The 16099-nt window shown below is 45.5% G+C and overlaps 1 protein-coding gene across 5 annotated transcripts in view; it reads right to left on the reverse strand.

Annotated features, from left to right (window-relative positions):
• RNF220 (ring finger protein 220) overlaps nt 1–16099 on the reverse strand; it is a 235895-nt gene that overhangs the window by 23865 nt on the left and 195931 nt on the right. For all 5 annotated transcript variants that reach the window (XM_054072950.1, XM_054072948.1, XM_009558933.2 and 2 more), the window contains 4 exons: nt 9881–9977; nt 8789–8875; nt 6989–7044; nt 5139–5217 (listed from right to left, as the gene is read on the reverse strand). In XM_054072950.1, coding sequence (XP_053928925.1) covers nt 5139–5217; nt 6989–7044; nt 8789–8875; nt 9881–9977 — 319 coding nt within the window. The remainder of the gene's footprint in view (nt 1–5138; nt 5218–6988; nt 7045–8788; nt 8876–9880; nt 9978–16099) is intronic.

A 16099-nucleotide genomic window follows, 5' to 3' on the forward strand; every position in this document is an offset into this window, starting at 1 on the left:
TGCTCTCCATCATCACAACCTAGAGGAAGAAGCAATGCCAAAGCCGCACTTCATAAAGAAATGGAGCATCTACCTATGCAACCTTCCAACGCTCAATGCCAGTATATACGAGAAACATGTATTACTTACTACTGAATTACTCAAAAGGAAGGACTAAAGCCCAACAAAGATAAAAGGCTGGACACAAGCAGCACTTTCTCAGCCTGGCTTTGATAATCCCAAGCTTCAGGTCAGCTTCCTGGATTCTGTCTCAAGTTTACACTGGACCCACCAGCAGCACCATGCTCTCTCTCAGCAGAGCACAAAGGGTTAGTTAATTTATGGCAAGCTATTTTTTTAATTTTGACTTTGCTCTACTATGTTTCTGTCTCCCACCAAAGCCCATAAATGGTGTCACACTGCGGAGAAGTTCTGGGGATCACTTATTCTCTGGTATGAATTCACAACAGCTTCTGTTTCCCTCCGACGCACCAGCTTAAGCGTGGCTCCATCCCTTTCAGGCCTCTGCTAATCCCCTGGCTTCACACTCACTCTGCTCCTGCCTCGACTTGTCTGCCCAAGAGCACGATCCCCATGACAGACGCTGCTACCTCCTAGACTGCTCTCACATGCTTGACTCTTTGCACAAGGATCCCAATCTAAACTCTGTTTAATTTTAACTGATGCTCCTTCTTGTGCTGCTGCACCAGAGTCCCTCTGGAGCCGATGCTTTCAGAACAGCTGGATTGGAAAGAGGTGAGGTAAGGGGGAAGGAGGAGAAAGAGGCAGGAAAAATAAAACAAATACAATTGCTTTTTGTCTCTAAAACCCTCTTTTTAACCCAACGAGCATCTCATCCAATGAAGCATGATGAGCATGAAGTGTTACATAAAGAAGATAATTATAAAGGGATTTAATGCTTGGCAGACTCATATCGCAAGGTTTATAGCAGAGGCAGCATACTCACTTAAACAGCCTTGTGTCCGGGTTTGCTATTATGCGGGCAGCGTGGCTGGGGCCAAGCAGAATACGAAACAAGATTTGTTTTACGAAAAAAAAGGAGCACAGCCCCCTTCCCACCAAGGATCGCAGCTTCAGTCCCACCTCCTTCCACTTCTGTCCCATCCCTGATTAATGATGTTGTCTGCCTGATTTATGACCCACCCCAATAGATTAGAGTTTCCCTCTTCAACCTCCCCCGCTTTTCACCCCCCCTAGAAGGCACAGCCACACTCCGCTGGAAATATTAGAGAATTATTAAATAAACATTCATACGTCATGTCTCTTCCCATACTGAGCTCATCGTAGTCAACGCTCAGCGGCCGGGTCCTGTTTGCTTTGGGGCTGACACCAAACAGCTGGAGTGATTCATGGAGAGGCTGGCTACAATGCTCTGTGCCATATATCATGCTCGCAGCGCTCCCTGCCCCGGCGGAGATAAACTGATCAACCACAACGGGCTGGAATGAATTTATGACAACACAAAATTGAGGAAAACAAATGGGAGGTGACCCAGTGGGCCACTAACCCAGACTCTCTCGCTGGCCTGCAATCTCGTCTGGTGGCAGAAAGCAAAATTGAACATTGGCACTCTGAATTAAGATGTTGGCTTTTAACCCCGGGGAACCTCGGTTTCAAAATGGCACCAGACCCGTGCAGGCAGCATCTTGGGAGGAAGTGGGGAAGGAAGACGTTTTGCAGGGAAGGTGCTTTTTCTGTGCATGATGGTGCTTTAGCTGAGAGCACAATGTTGGCAGAGGAGTCACGGAGGGTGCCTGGGCAACTAGGGCTGCTCTTCCCGAGTAAAGCTGGAGTCTGGAGTAAAGAAGCATTGCACTAGCTGAGGTTTGCCTTCACAGTGGCTGGGATCTTTCAGAGATGGGCAGAGCTCAGGCAGTGCAACAATCCTTTCTCTTTACCCCATGAGCCTTCAGCACCCCAAGGTGCCTCCCAGACACCTCACGTCAGGGAGATTAGAAAAGCTCGACAGGGCTCAAGACACCCCGCAGTGCCGTGAAGGAGAGATGGGACCAGTACCACCTCTCTCATTACCTGTGGCTGCCATCTGAAGTTCCACACAAACAGTGAGAAATCGATGACCTGGCATGGCTGCAAAGGTGAGCTGGGACCAGCACCACGTCTCTCATTACCTGTGGCTGCCATGCACAGTTCAACACAACACAGATGAGGTCAACCTGCCCAAGCTATTGATGATCTGACATGGCACAAGAAGCAGGGCAACAAACACAGACTTTCCCTAAATCCCATCTAGTCATTCCACAGGCAAGAGACTCTTCCATGAAAACCTGAGTTTAGATTAAATTAACTTGCTCAAGCAAAGAGCTTCAGTTGTGTGTCAAAAGTAGGACCACTTTCTGTGCTGTAATAAATGATTAAAAAACAAACAAACCCACACCACTCTCCTTGCCTAAACTTATTTTTGGAAGAGGGGAGGGAGAAGGAATGTCATTCTTATGAGAGGAAGATCAATATGCGGATCGCTGCTAACTCTATTAGCTGCTGCTCTAAACAGAGAGCACAGCTGACGCAGGTGGGAAGCCATGTGTTCCTGGGCACTTTAAAAAATGCTAATCAGATGCCAATCAATAATGCTCAGTTTTAAAGGCAAAAATTAAAGTTACAAACAACAGAGTAAAGTGATGCTGCCAAAAACTTCCTGTAAGCGCCACCCAAAACAAGAAAAATGAAACCAATTTAGCTCCAGATTAAGAAACAGGAACTAGAGATGAATCAATTTAGCCTGTTGGGCTGGGTCGCCATATATCATGGCTCAGCAGTGGAGTGGGAAACAGCTAGACAGTGCGAAACCCTTCCCCCTCCTTTTCCTAGGCTTCTAGCTCTGATCCCTGTTATCAATTAATTTAACAGAACCCCTCTACACAGACAAGCACACAGAGCATTCAGACTCCTTAAATGGCAGGACAGAAACTATTTATCACACACAAATCTCAAAGGAAAAAAGAAAAGGGGGAAAAAAACAGCTAGGAATTCTCCACCTGAAACACCACCTTGCTTTCTGAACCTTGGTGAAATAAAGTGCCTTAAAAATATAAAGCTTTCCCTGCTACTTTAAAAAAAAATCATCATTATTGAAAAGACTCAGCAAGGCACTTAAAGCTTTTCCCATAATTTCTATTGGGTTTTGCTGACTTTTTGCACCTCTTGCAGAACTGAAGCTTTAGCGGGGCAAGGTTATAGCAGGGCATGGTGTGCGAGCACACACGCACACACACGCTCCCCCCACTTCACAGCAGTGCTAGCACAAGTGTTGTTTGGAAAGGATTCTGGGATCCTTCAAAAGGTGCTAGCTAAAGCCTCTTTGATCAGATTATTAAAGCTATGTCAATTTTATCACTTGAGCTCAAGTGTTCTGGAAAATGTCAAATCCTTTCAGCTCCTGCAGTTTAAAGATTTTCTATAGGAGTGGATCTGGGAGGGTGGAGGGCTGCTGGGCTGACAGGCAGAAGGCCCAAAGGGAAGCCAAGCAGCAGCTGAGGCAGAGGCTGACAGATTAGGGCAGAAGGGATGGGTACATCCTTGAGTCTCTGCTACCAAGACAGCACGCAATGCTTGGCTCATTCTAAGGACAAAGATGCTCCTGCACTAACCTGTGAGCTCCCAAATTCAGTGGACCTTGGCCAGAGTCTGCTCACCGAGAAGCACAGAACAGCAGACAGCCCACAACTGGGACATGCTAATAAAATGCCCTGCAAAAAGGAAAGTGCTGAGACAGCAGAGCAGCGTTAAAAGTTTCCTCTGCAGCAGAGAGTTTCCCCAGTTAACCCTGACTGTGAACATATGCTTTACCAGGCTGCCTGAACTGTCAGAGATCCTGTAATGCACCAGGGTCACAAGCTCTCAAGTCAGGACCAGAGGCAGGAGAAATGACTACATTAAAAATCCTTTCTTTAACTCAGATTAACACTACCTCCAGACTTTTCCCCTATCCCAAATTATCAATGGACCTCATCCCCAAAATGTGAACACCATCTGCTTAAAAGTCACAGTTATCTCTCATTGCTTCCACCTTATTCATGCTGTTTTGTCTCTCATTTGGTCTTGGGGCAACATTTTATGTCAGGCAATAATCAACTTAAAACACTGCTCCACCCCAATTAATGCAGTCCATGCAGCAGTGAAGAGCTGGCAGTTCTAGGCCTGGATTGTCAAACCTGCCTGAGCAGTAAATCACCCTAGCAGGGCACTGAGAAGAGGGGTTGTTGCTCAAATGCACAGTGCAGATAAATCCATTTATTTAGGCTGCAGGCTATCCAGGGAGCAGAAAGAGACAGGAAAGGAGATGGCCAGGAGCCTCTGCACTATGGTATATTCAAACACCAGGACTTTGTCTTCAATCAGCTTTGAGGGCTGCAGGTAAAAACCTCAGGAATTGAGATGTTATTTCCATTAGCAACCATACACAGGTGAAATCTGGATTTTAAGGGAAAATAAATTCTCTCAGTGATGCTTCTGTCAAGTTATGGGGTTGCCGGGATTCCCTTTTGCTGGTGAGATGGAGGGTGGAACATGCAGGTACCATAGTGAAAACAGAACAGAAATCATATGAAGAACTGGCCTCAGAAACCAAGATGCAACAATAAGGTAACTTCTCCAGTAAAAGCAGGATCCCATGACACACCAATATCAGGAACCTTGCAGGTGACATCAAAAATATCAAAGCACAGCTTGACAAGTCAATTGCTTTTGTTGGGTTAAAATGGGTTTTAACCTTCATCTCCCATCCAAAGTCCCAGCTCTAGTCTAGGCAATTATGTACCACACAACAAACCCTACCATAACCAGAAGATGGTGGAAAGCACGGATATGTCTACATATTTTAAAAGAAGGCAATTTGCAATAGAAGAACCCTTTGGAGGTTGCACTCAATTCCCTGTCACTGGGTACCTGCCTAGGCAGATATCTGGGGGAGAATTCTCAAAGGCCCTCTGTGGACACAGCAGCAGTGAGGATACCAATAGCTCCAAGTCCAGGCTTCATGTTGGAGCATAACTTCATTTCTCAGAGGTAAAAGCTTCAAATACTCCTACACTCAGACTAGCACTGATTCTGGGAACACCAGAAGGGATGCTATGGTTCCTTAAAACAAGAACAATGAAAGCTATCTGCTTTACACTCACTTTTCAATATCACTGTTCTTACAGGTCTTCTGCATGGTCTCCTGTTTACTGCTTTCACCATTACTCGTTGAGGGCATTTCTGTTGGGGGAAGAAGAGACAAATTAGTATGAAAAGATTTGATCATTGCAACAAAACAACCTAAGTGAGTTACAGTTTCAGAAGCAGAGGATACCGATGAGTCATTTTCACGTCAGTTCTTAGAATCAGAGAGGAGACTGAAGCCACATGTCCCTGTCCGGCAGAAAGGCCCTCTCTCTGGATGGCCTGCTTCTATGATTCGGGGCTGAAGATACAACCCCCACGCTTTCCCTGCTTCACACTGACTGACCCTTACCGACGTACCAGATGTTTAAGCCAGGATTTAATTCAGAAAGGCTTGATGCAGCTGCCACGCCAAAATTAACTTCTAGAAAGGTGAGTCTGGAGCAAATACACCCAGCCCAGACCCTGCTCTCAGCTTCACCCTTTTTCTGAGACTCCTCAGACACAAAGAGGGAGAAAAATATATGCCAGGTAACTAGAACGACAGAACAGTCCGCTCATAGCTCTCCTCTGCCAGCAGCCCCATAGCTCCTCCCAGGATTGGGGAGGATGTGAGATTCCAGTCAGGGATGAACCGGATGAACTGCTCGAGGGCCGGCCCCTAGACTGTAGGTTCAGCACCGCAGCTTCAGGTAAAAGACAGGAAGAAAATAGCTCATAACAAGTGCCATCAGGGCTGCTTCCTCATCACCTCTGTGGCTGTAGTTGCTGAAGCTGAACACACCTACAAGCAAGTGCTCCTACATGACAGAAAATAAATGTGATTGCCTATCCCACAGAAGAAAATGCCTGCGATAGATATCCTATGTTCTCCATTTAATCATCATGCCCTTGGCAAAACTGGTTGTACCCATCCCCCCTCCCACTGGCAAGCGGTTATGTCTTGTAGGTACTTTCAAGGCTGGGAATCAAATGCCCAAAGCATTACAGTAACAGAACAGAAAATAAAATCATGAGGACAAGTCTCTTCAGGTCGCTGAGCTTCAGTTCTCTTCCTAAGGGAGCTAAAGCAGCACTGCCCAGCTCTGGAAATGGATTTGGCATCTACAGCTGGAAAGCGCCAGGTTTTATTATTCTCATATTTCCACTAGGTTGTTGCTTACACTTCCAGTGCTGCTGGCATTAAATAAAAAAACCCAGCAGTCAAATAGGTTTAACATCCCCCACCCAGCTTAATGCTATGAGCTTTGAAATAATGCATGCAAAGGTACAATTTCACACTCACTTGTTTGCTCTGGAGTCTCAACTACAGGTCATGAAGTAGGACAGATCCTAGACTTCCCACCCTAAAGGTGCAGGTTTCAGAGCTGCAGGCTTTTCTTGCCATATAGAGGCCAGTACAGATTAAACCCACCCAAAAGATCATGACACAGGTCTCTAGCATACCCTTTTAAAGAGGGGAAGATGAGGAAGCAGTCGAAAAAAGCCAAGTACCAGGTGTCTGCATAGTTTAACCCCCCAGCACTTGAACAGCAGCAATCACATAGTAAAGCTCTGATGGATCTTTCTGTGATACAGCAGGATGTCTTTTAGAGACATGACAGCAAGTCAATCTGATCCCCAACTGTTATCACTGTGCCAGTTCAGGTTGCATTTTTGGAAACTCCCCCAGCTGCCACTGACTACAGTTAGTTGTGCTGTAAAGTTTCAAAAAGATAGTGTGATTGTATGTGCATATGTATCTGCTGGTATCGTGCAAGAGCATTTGTAACTACCATTTGCCTAATTACTGGCTATCAGAAGATACAGGATATCTATCTGCCCTCCTATAGAATATGAATTAATAATTTACAAGTTCAACACTCACCATCGCTGGCCCATTTAGAAAACTCCGGTGTTATTCGAGTGCTGGGTGTGCCACCACTAAAAGAGAAAAGGGTAGAATGCTAAAGGCTGTATGTGGAAAATTTTGCTGCCCAGGAAAAGCCACCCTTCCACCCACCAATCCCCACACCACCTCTCTCTCTCTCTCTCAGTACTTTCATCTACCAGTCCAGGCTTCAAAATGTGAGCGGTTGGCCTGCTGCAGGAGGTGTTTCTGTGCTAGTCCACATTTCCAGCAACGTGCTCCCAACTTGCACTCCTAGTTGTAACCTCTCCTGAATCATATGGGGGTTGTGATGCTGACTGAAGGCTTAGGATTCAAACAGCATCTGTGACCTAAGGCTCATTTTGAATACACGATTTCAAAGATGAAAACCTTAGTCGTGAACAGAAATCCTCTGTACTGCAATAACTTCTCCCTTTAGGAATAGCTTTACACCTTTACAAGCCCTATCTTTTCCATCTTCCCATGTGAGGAACAACAGCATTGAAGTACAGACAACTCCTAACCCTGTCCATCGTCTTGCAAGACAGTAAGAGAGCCTCTAAGAGAAAGAAATTTTCTATAGGCTGCACAACTGTGACTGTAGAACATTTTAGCTCTATGACCTAAGACAGTTGCACTCCAAAGGTAATGTAGGCTCGCACTTCAGGGCATCAGCTACCCTACTGTGTTTCTAAAGAATTGTGCCAGAATTTCAATGCGCTTTTACAAGCAACATCATCTCGCTGGTTTTAGAGATGAACAAACATCTCATGCGAGATGTGCAAGGACCTTGCCCAAAGAACAAAGCAATGTGTTAGGTGCAAACCACAAGAAGGAACTGGGTCTCCTGGCCTCAGGTCCTCAGTCATCTCACCAAGCACCTAACTGTCCACAGTCACTGCTAAGGGATATCTCAATTTTCTCCTGCTACAATACCGCTTTCCTGGCTATGAAGGAGCTCTGGCATCTTTGAGGCCCTGCCTATGGACTAGCATGGTTAGCAAAGTGTTCAACGGCCCAATGGTTTGGATCTCCTCTAGCAAATGCCACTTTTCTACGGAGTGGAACCTAATTTTGAACTAGTGTTTGTGACAGGCTAAGCAGTAAGAAAACTTCATTTCACTGCTCTATCAATCACTTCAACCATGACCTCACAGGATCACTCACTGAAAGAGATAGAGGGGTAATTCAAGCCCTGTTTTATGCAGGGCAGAGGGCTTAGAAAGCAATCCCACCTCCCTGTTAAGACTCATTTTATTTGCCTGAAATGCTTCCCCAGGTGCTCCGAATGCTGGCTAACTCCATTCTCCACATACGTGTGTGGGCAGAGGACACATCCTGCCCCGACCTCACAGATGAAGGCAAAGGATTAGTTTGTGTATTCTACAACACATAATGGGATGCAACGCAACCATATCCCAAGTGCCAGACTCGTAATGTGCCAAAGGAGATTTGGATGGGATCACGTTATACTACTACTAAGAGGCCACATTTCATCATGAAGCAAGTTGATGCATAAGGCCTTTGTATAGTTTCCTCATTGCCAGAATTCATGGTCTGCCCAGCACTGCTCTGGGAGAAGATAGCACTGGCCAGGCAGGGGGGTAGTGGAGAGAGGGAGAGTTTGCAGCGAGGCTTTATGAGGTTGCACAGGTAGAAATGGAAACCCACCCGTCACACTGTGCTGCTTTGTAAGTCTCTCTCGTTGCCACTCTTGTGCTCAAGTGAACAGGTGTTTTCCACAAACTGACATTCCCCAAAAGTAACAAAAGTGAATTAGAAAGGCACAGTACTTACTTTAAAACAGCACCTCGGAGCGCCTCCCTCTCTTTGGCTTCACCTGGCTCTTCCCCAGTGCAAGGGATAACGTCTGCCTCTGTGTACCTGAGCACAAGGGGTTAAGGAACGTACAGCCTTGCTGCAGACAGTGGAAAGGCTTTCGAGATAGACAGGACATTATCTGGGACACAGAAAAAAATAATTCCAACTGTGAACACCTCAAAAGAAGAGGGGTTGGTATCCATGGAGGCACTTCCTTTTAAATCCTGGATTAAAGTTTTGCTTTAGTGGAAAGAAACAGAACATGATGCTACAGCCTCTTAGAAGGGCAAAACCAATTTCTCAACCTCTGCAAGCTTAACTTGCACAATTTCTCTATTTCTGTTTTGAGGTACCAGTTAAGGGTTGGGCTTCAGTCTTATATGCTGGCACAGATGTTAAAAAAAAAATCTAATTCTATAGCTGTACACTCCTTTTCATCATAGCTAAGACAACGTTTGCCTAATAGCCTTGCAGAAGTTCCTCCTTGATGGGTACAGAACTCCTGCAGGGCAGAAGTCTGCCCACAGCTCTGTCAGAGCTGTGTCTGGAGAGCCCGGCTCCCAGATGGGAGAGTTCTCCAAACCTGCCACTAATGATAGTTCTGCCCGTGAACTGCCTAATGAAAGGAAGGAAATTCAGCACAAGTGGCAGGTGAACAGTGCTTGAAATCTTTACTGGACAAAACTCCTGAAAACAAAAGGGTGCCTTGTGGAAAATAAACTCAATTCCTACCCATGACATAGGAAAAGCTATCCATATGCAAGAAACCTGGACGGAGACAAGGATTTGTTTTTGAAACAGTGAGAAACACTATTTCTGATCTCCTGCAATGTCTGCTACAGACTTCACCAACTGGGTCTGATACAGTGGTGCATCAACAGCAGCATCTCAAAAGCAGCAACTGGGAATTCCTTCTAACTCAAATAACACAGGAACTGGGAAAAGAGGTGCCACTTTCAGCAGAGCTGGACAGATTATCCACCACTACCCAGGGCAGTGCTGTATGAAAGCTGGCTGAAGATGCAACTACAGGTTCTCCTCTCAGTAAGAGCCTTTCAAAAACGATACTGTGGTTTCCCGTATTCAAGCGTGTCGTCCCCATCCACATCCAGGTCAGCGTCACTGTCTGGATTCTCCTTGCCACTGCACATGATAAACCCAGAACCTGGAAGAAAACAAAATGCGTGGATGAGTATTTGAATAGGAGATGAAGTGAAGGAGATTTCCTAAGGATGGTGGGTCAGCACCAGTCTGCAGGTTGGCCTTTACTCTTGACAGCCTCACAAAAGGTACCATCTCCAAAGACTGCACAGAACATACTCTCAGAAATAGGTGCTGCATTTTATGCTCTAAAATGCCCCTCAACACTGAAAATGAAACATTCCTCAATTTTTGCTCTCAACACGAGTTATCTGAAAGTTGAAGGCACTGGAAGATTCTCTCTCAAAGGCAAAAACTGAAGGAAAACAGAGAAGCCCCACTTTTCATAAAAGTGGTTAACACAAAAGCGACAATTAGCAGGAAATAGAAGGCCACAGAGACATTCTGACTTAATCCTTAGTTCAGGAGCAGAGGCAGGCAGAGGCAAAAATACAATTAGAAATATCTTTCTTTAAAAAATTTATTTAGTCACTGCTTAGATTTTTACAATATGAAATGTTTAAGAAAAGTAAACTTCTTTCTATGACAAGATCAGACTCCACAGTTGTTAACAGCCTCTAACAAGCACTACTTAAGAGTAAATTCCAGCGCAAAGCAACTAGAGTCCTGCACTTCCAATGAGGGTGGATCAGGCACAAGTCGAGTCCCAATTCCAGCAACAAGCAGGAGGAAACAGTTGCAGCCCAGACTGAACTGTGTAACAAGTGCCATTTTCGAACAATACACACATATCTGTTCTCAAGCATTTTGTTGACTGTGTTATTGCTGACTGTCACCAGGTTTCTTTTAATTGAATCTGCACGCAGGCACCTACTGAAGATGAACCTCCACATGATACTTGCTGCCTAAGGTTTATTAATGGAAGGTAAGGAAGACATACATTTACTCTTTATGATGTAACACTGCACACACTCCCACGAGAGTGGAAATACATCAAAGATCTCCTGAGTCCTAGGGTGGTGCAAGATTCTTGTTTCCCTTCAATTCTACAGCAGACCTAAGCTGTTTGCAGACATAAGCTACATACATAGAAAGTGGCTCATTCTGGCTGCCCCTAGTAGGGTCTTCCACTCAGCATCCCACTGTCCAGGCAGGAGACACGGATACTCCGCTCACAGATAGAAGGCACCTGCTAGAGCCTGAAGGACGTGGCACATCCAGGTGGCTGGTGACCCAGATCTATGGCTAGACCAGGGAGCACATCCCACAGGCAAATGCTGAAAGAGTAGAGGTAGAGGTAGCCTTGGCTTTGCACAAATGTCCCTGAACAAACACATTCTTGCATTGCGAATGCGGTTCTACATGCAGAAGACAGGTTAAAATTAAGGTAGAAACACTGAATATAAGATGCACGTCTGAAGAATGACATTCCCAAGTGTTACGGTAGCCCTTTTACTGCTACAGATGTTTGAGTCTGTTCATCCCACTGAGCTCTTAGCAGCACACTTGGACAAGGCTGTGCTGTCAGCAGCAAACTTGCACTTTCCTAGCCTAGAACAGTGAGCTATATTTCCAACAGTCTGCATCCGTGCAGACAGCAGGGCAAGGAGGCGAAGGTCTCATTTCCAAGGACACCATACAGACAGTTCTTTGCTGTAGCTCTCTAGGAATGGACGTTCTTGATGACTCATTAAGCCTCCAATAAAATTTGTTTATATGGATTTGATATTTCTCTCCCCAGAATATAAAGAAGGTCCTTAACGAGTTATAACTGTAGCATGACAATGATTTTAAGACTAACCTTTCCCTAGAAGCATAAACTACCTTTTACTTCAAAGTAATTGCCAGCCTCAATTTCCAGCACAGGTAACAAAACAGCATTGACGACGCAGCATCCTCTCTTTGTGCCAGGTATTGCAGAAGCCACGCTCGCAGGTCAGCTCTGCAGTGTCGCCAGGGCAGCCCTCTTCCAGCAGACCCCTGATAAAGTGTTTCACGTACCGGCTGCATGCTGCCAGCCAACATGCGCCACGAGTTGCCTTCTCTCGCTGCAATGGCTCATGTAGTAAATCTCAAAGGCTTCCGTTCATCACAATGTTTGGGAGAAGATTTAGAGGAGTAAGAGGGACCTGTCAAAGAAGCTGGATAGTCTCTCAAAGCTGCCTTAGAAGTCGCAGTGGGCGATGGGGTGGTAATTTACAGGTATGGCATTTAACCTGCGGTAACACCATCCCTTGCACCTGGCATTACTTCAGCCCATCACTTCTCAAAGGCCATAAACTTTGGACCCACAGGTCTTCATTTTTCTTGTGGCTATGGGAAGCACAAATCATGCAAAGCTGGAGCTGCAGCTTGGCCAGTCCTGGCAGTGACCCGAATCTTAGTCAGACAATGAATACTAGGAGTGAATGCCTTGGGAGTAGGGGGAGAGGTGTTCAAAAGAGTGAACATAAGTGAGACTACTCCCTCTCTCTGCAAGGATGCCAAGCACAGAGCAAACATGCATTTTTCCATCAATTTTATTTCCAAGTGACTCAAGCCAAGCAGTGGTTTATGGTTAGAGCTTAAGAAAAGAAAATCTGCTTACTGCGATACAATTTACAAATATTAAGGCACCTTGACTTCAGAATCCTGGTGTCCTTGGTCTGAAAACCTTTGTACTTAAGAAAATCCTCTTTTAAGTCTGTAAAGAAAATACTCCACAGACCTTTTGCTGAATTTAGCTCTGTAAAAGAAACCACTGTATTCCCAACAGAGTACTAGATCCCCTACACAGGGAGGGTACAGAAGAAGGGTTGCAGACTACGTTTTATGATGGTAGATATATACTGGGATATCTGATGTAGCATTGCGGTCAAGAGAGGAGGGCATTGCAGAGAAGTTCATAGGCTAAGATGAGGGGCAGGAGAAGGGCAAATTTTCTTGTTTGATCAAACAAGGACTCCCACACCAGGGCCTAAATGAACCTGCAATAAGGTGATCCAACTCCTAGGTTTTCATCAAATACAGATTCCATATTTTTTGAATATGACCAAGTGCACACAGTGGAAAAAAAAAAATCTGATTCAGAAATTGTATGTTAAACAAGTCACCTCCAGTACAAGTACCCAGGAAAGACTCTGAATGTAAGCTGTGTGATCAGTTTTAGGACTTCAGAAGCTGCTTTAAAATAAAGGAAAAACAAAATCCACAAAAACTGAAAAGTCCTTAAATCCCATACTGCCACTGCACGCAAGAGAACACCAAAGAACAGGATGCAAAGCTTGGTCCAGCATCACCTGTGGAGCAGATGGCCTGCCACTGGCACCCTAATGCCCTTTCATCTGCAGCAGAGATGGATTTAGAGGCCAGTTTCGGCAGGCTGGGGTTTGGTGCCACAATTTCAACCTGACCCTCCTTGTCTGACTTCCTGGGGTTCTTCTACCTACAAAGCCAGTAAAAACACCCATGCAGCTGTTCAAATATTTGACGTCTGAACTGCTTGACATTATTCATTCATCTCAGGCTCATTCAAAACAGATTTCTGGATGAGTGCTGTTATAAATGGATTAAGAGGACCACTAAATGCAAGGAAGGCCCAAAAAGATCACACCTGCTTCTCGCTAACTCAGCCCAAGTGTAAAGAGGGCACATGACTTCCAGCTCCTAACAGCGGTATACGCTGCCATCCAGGAGGAGCAAGGAAAATGTGAAATGGAGCGCAGAGGGCATTGAGTAGAATAAAATGGCCTTTGCAGTGGCGTTGTTTTGGACCCCCTAGAGGAGAATGGGGGCTTCCAGAAGACTCCCTATCACTACACTTGGGTGATTTGCAATTCAATAGTGTGCACTGGGAACAAGGAAGAGTTCTTCCAGCAAGGCTCAGCTTTTGAAGGTCACGCAGTAATTCATGGCCATCAGCAACCAGCGCTGCCTAGAGCAGCCTTCTAAAGCCAGCGCCACTACCCAGAGGTCAATGCTCAGGACCAGAACTTTATCCCAACGTGTTAATAAAGAGAAATCTGTCAAGTGAGTGTTAAGTTGTGAGTCTGACCTAGGAATTCACAGGAGACACGATCCTGAAGCTGTTACTCACAGGAGCAGCTGGGAATCTTACAAGGAGAGTCACCTATGGCCTGTAGAACATAATTCCACTTGTGAATTTCAAAATGCTGCTCTTGGATGAAAAAAAAAAGAACAAACCCAAACAGACTCTGCTATATCTTTCCCTTTCCTCACTGAAGAATTTTTTGCTCTTGTCGTGCATTTAGTAGGAGGCGACCACTTGTCATACCTTGCTAGCCCTGATACAATTAGCCTCCCCGATGCAAAACCAGCACAATCCTCTGGCAGTCTTAATCCCAGCTGCCTCCTTAAGGTCCAAACAAACAGGAGTGAGCAGGCAGGTCAGATGCTAGGGCCATTGAGCAGAGAAAAAACAAAGTTACAGCTCTGTCTCCAATCCCCATTGCTCTCGTAGCCAGGTGCTCTGACAAGCAATTCCAGCACTGGTATTGAGTGGCACCTCTATAAACCCTGTGACAGTTTGGGAGACAAACTCCCCCATCAATCAGAACATACCTATCAAGATCACTTACCTCAACTGCCCGTCGCCCTCCAGCGCTGTGTACACAGCTTCGCCCAGGCTGGCCTCGGAGCTGCCTGCCTGAGCACCAATTCAAGCGAGTTTCTGAAAAATTTAGGTACTCTATGCAAGCAACAGGGTTCCTGAAGTACTGACATAGAGCTCTGGAAAGCAGAAAAAATTCGTATGCCTCTTCACCACCGCCACGCTGCAGGCACTGGCAGGCTATAGGAATCAGCTGAGCTTGAAGGACACTGGAAAACACTTCCCACTATCTTCCATGCGCCTACTGATAATGGCTGGAGATAAATGTAATCAGAAATCCTTTTCTTCCCCTTTCCCTAAGTTTTAGAGCACTTTGCTTTTTCCTAAGGTATCCCCTATGTCTAAGCATTGTCTCTGACCCCTGCACTGCTCAAATCTCCCTTCCTTTGTGCAAATCCCTGATGACCCATCTCTCAAGCGAATGGTGGCTCAAGCTAAGATTGAGAGTCATTAACGTGATACATAAGCAGATTCACAGAACAGATAAAAGGGGCCTCACATTCGAGTCCCTCCTTTTCTCCATGTTGAGTAGCAGATGGTCAAAGTCACAACATATGCTGCTTCAGGTGTTGGCAGCACTGCTGGTTCCTGCACAAGCATGAGCTCCCACAGAGACTGGCAGTTTCAGGAGCAGAAAGGTAAGACACCACACCAGCGCAGACCCAAACAACCACTGCCAAATTTCATCAGCACAGGTAGGAAAACACAGACTTACTGTGCCCCATCTCTGCTCCTCAACTCCTGGCTGGGCAGGCCAGCTGTTCTGTATGTATTTAATTATCACTCCAAGTAAGACCGATGAACAAAACTAAGATGTTAATGTTGTTATTTGCACCACCATTATGAATGCAACTAATAGACACTCCCCACACAGGATCAAACTCATCTGTATAACCAGTGTTTCTCCTCTTTGGCCCCAAGGAAGGTGCAAATATGTCAAATCCGTAATGGAAATGTTCTAGAAATGCAGAATTTGGTGCAAGTTCTGTACGTAGGTCTAAAACTAAATCCATCTCAGGGGCATGCAGCTCTGCTGGGGCCTGTTTTGGCTGGGAAGAGGCATTCATTCTGCCTGCGGCTAATTTACACATATTCAGGAAACAAGAAAAAAGCTTCCTGTAAATCTCCAGAACTGTAGCCTTTGCTAATTACACTCCTTGCGGTAACCCTCCTTCTGGACAACCTCCCTTTCCAGCACGTTCACTCTATTTTCTCAACAAAATGTCACTCGTTGGCTTCTTGGATAGTAAAAACAATGAAGGCAATAATAGTTGTTTATGCAGACACACGGTCAGGCCTTACACACGCTTCCTGAGTATGGCTCTAAACTGGGTTTATTTCATCAGCTGCTGAAGTATCCCAAACCAGTAGTACGAGGACAAGATGGCATGGATACTGCTGTATTTTAAAAGGCTTTTGAGAAGAAAGACAATGGCATCAGAGATTGAAGAAAACAGGAGGAAGGCAGAGATGAGGGCAGCCTGAACAGCAGATCAGTAACACTTCCCCCAGCCATATTTTTGAATGGTGAAATTGTTCCCCCGCTTTTTCCTAGCACAAGCAAGGACAGAATAGTT

This window comes from Cuculus canorus, chromosome 8 (assembly GCF_017976375.1).
Source record: "Cuculus canorus isolate bCucCan1 chromosome 8, bCucCan1.pri, whole genome shotgun sequence".
NCBI lineage: Eukaryota > Metazoa > Chordata > Aves > Cuculiformes > Cuculidae > Cuculus > Cuculus canorus.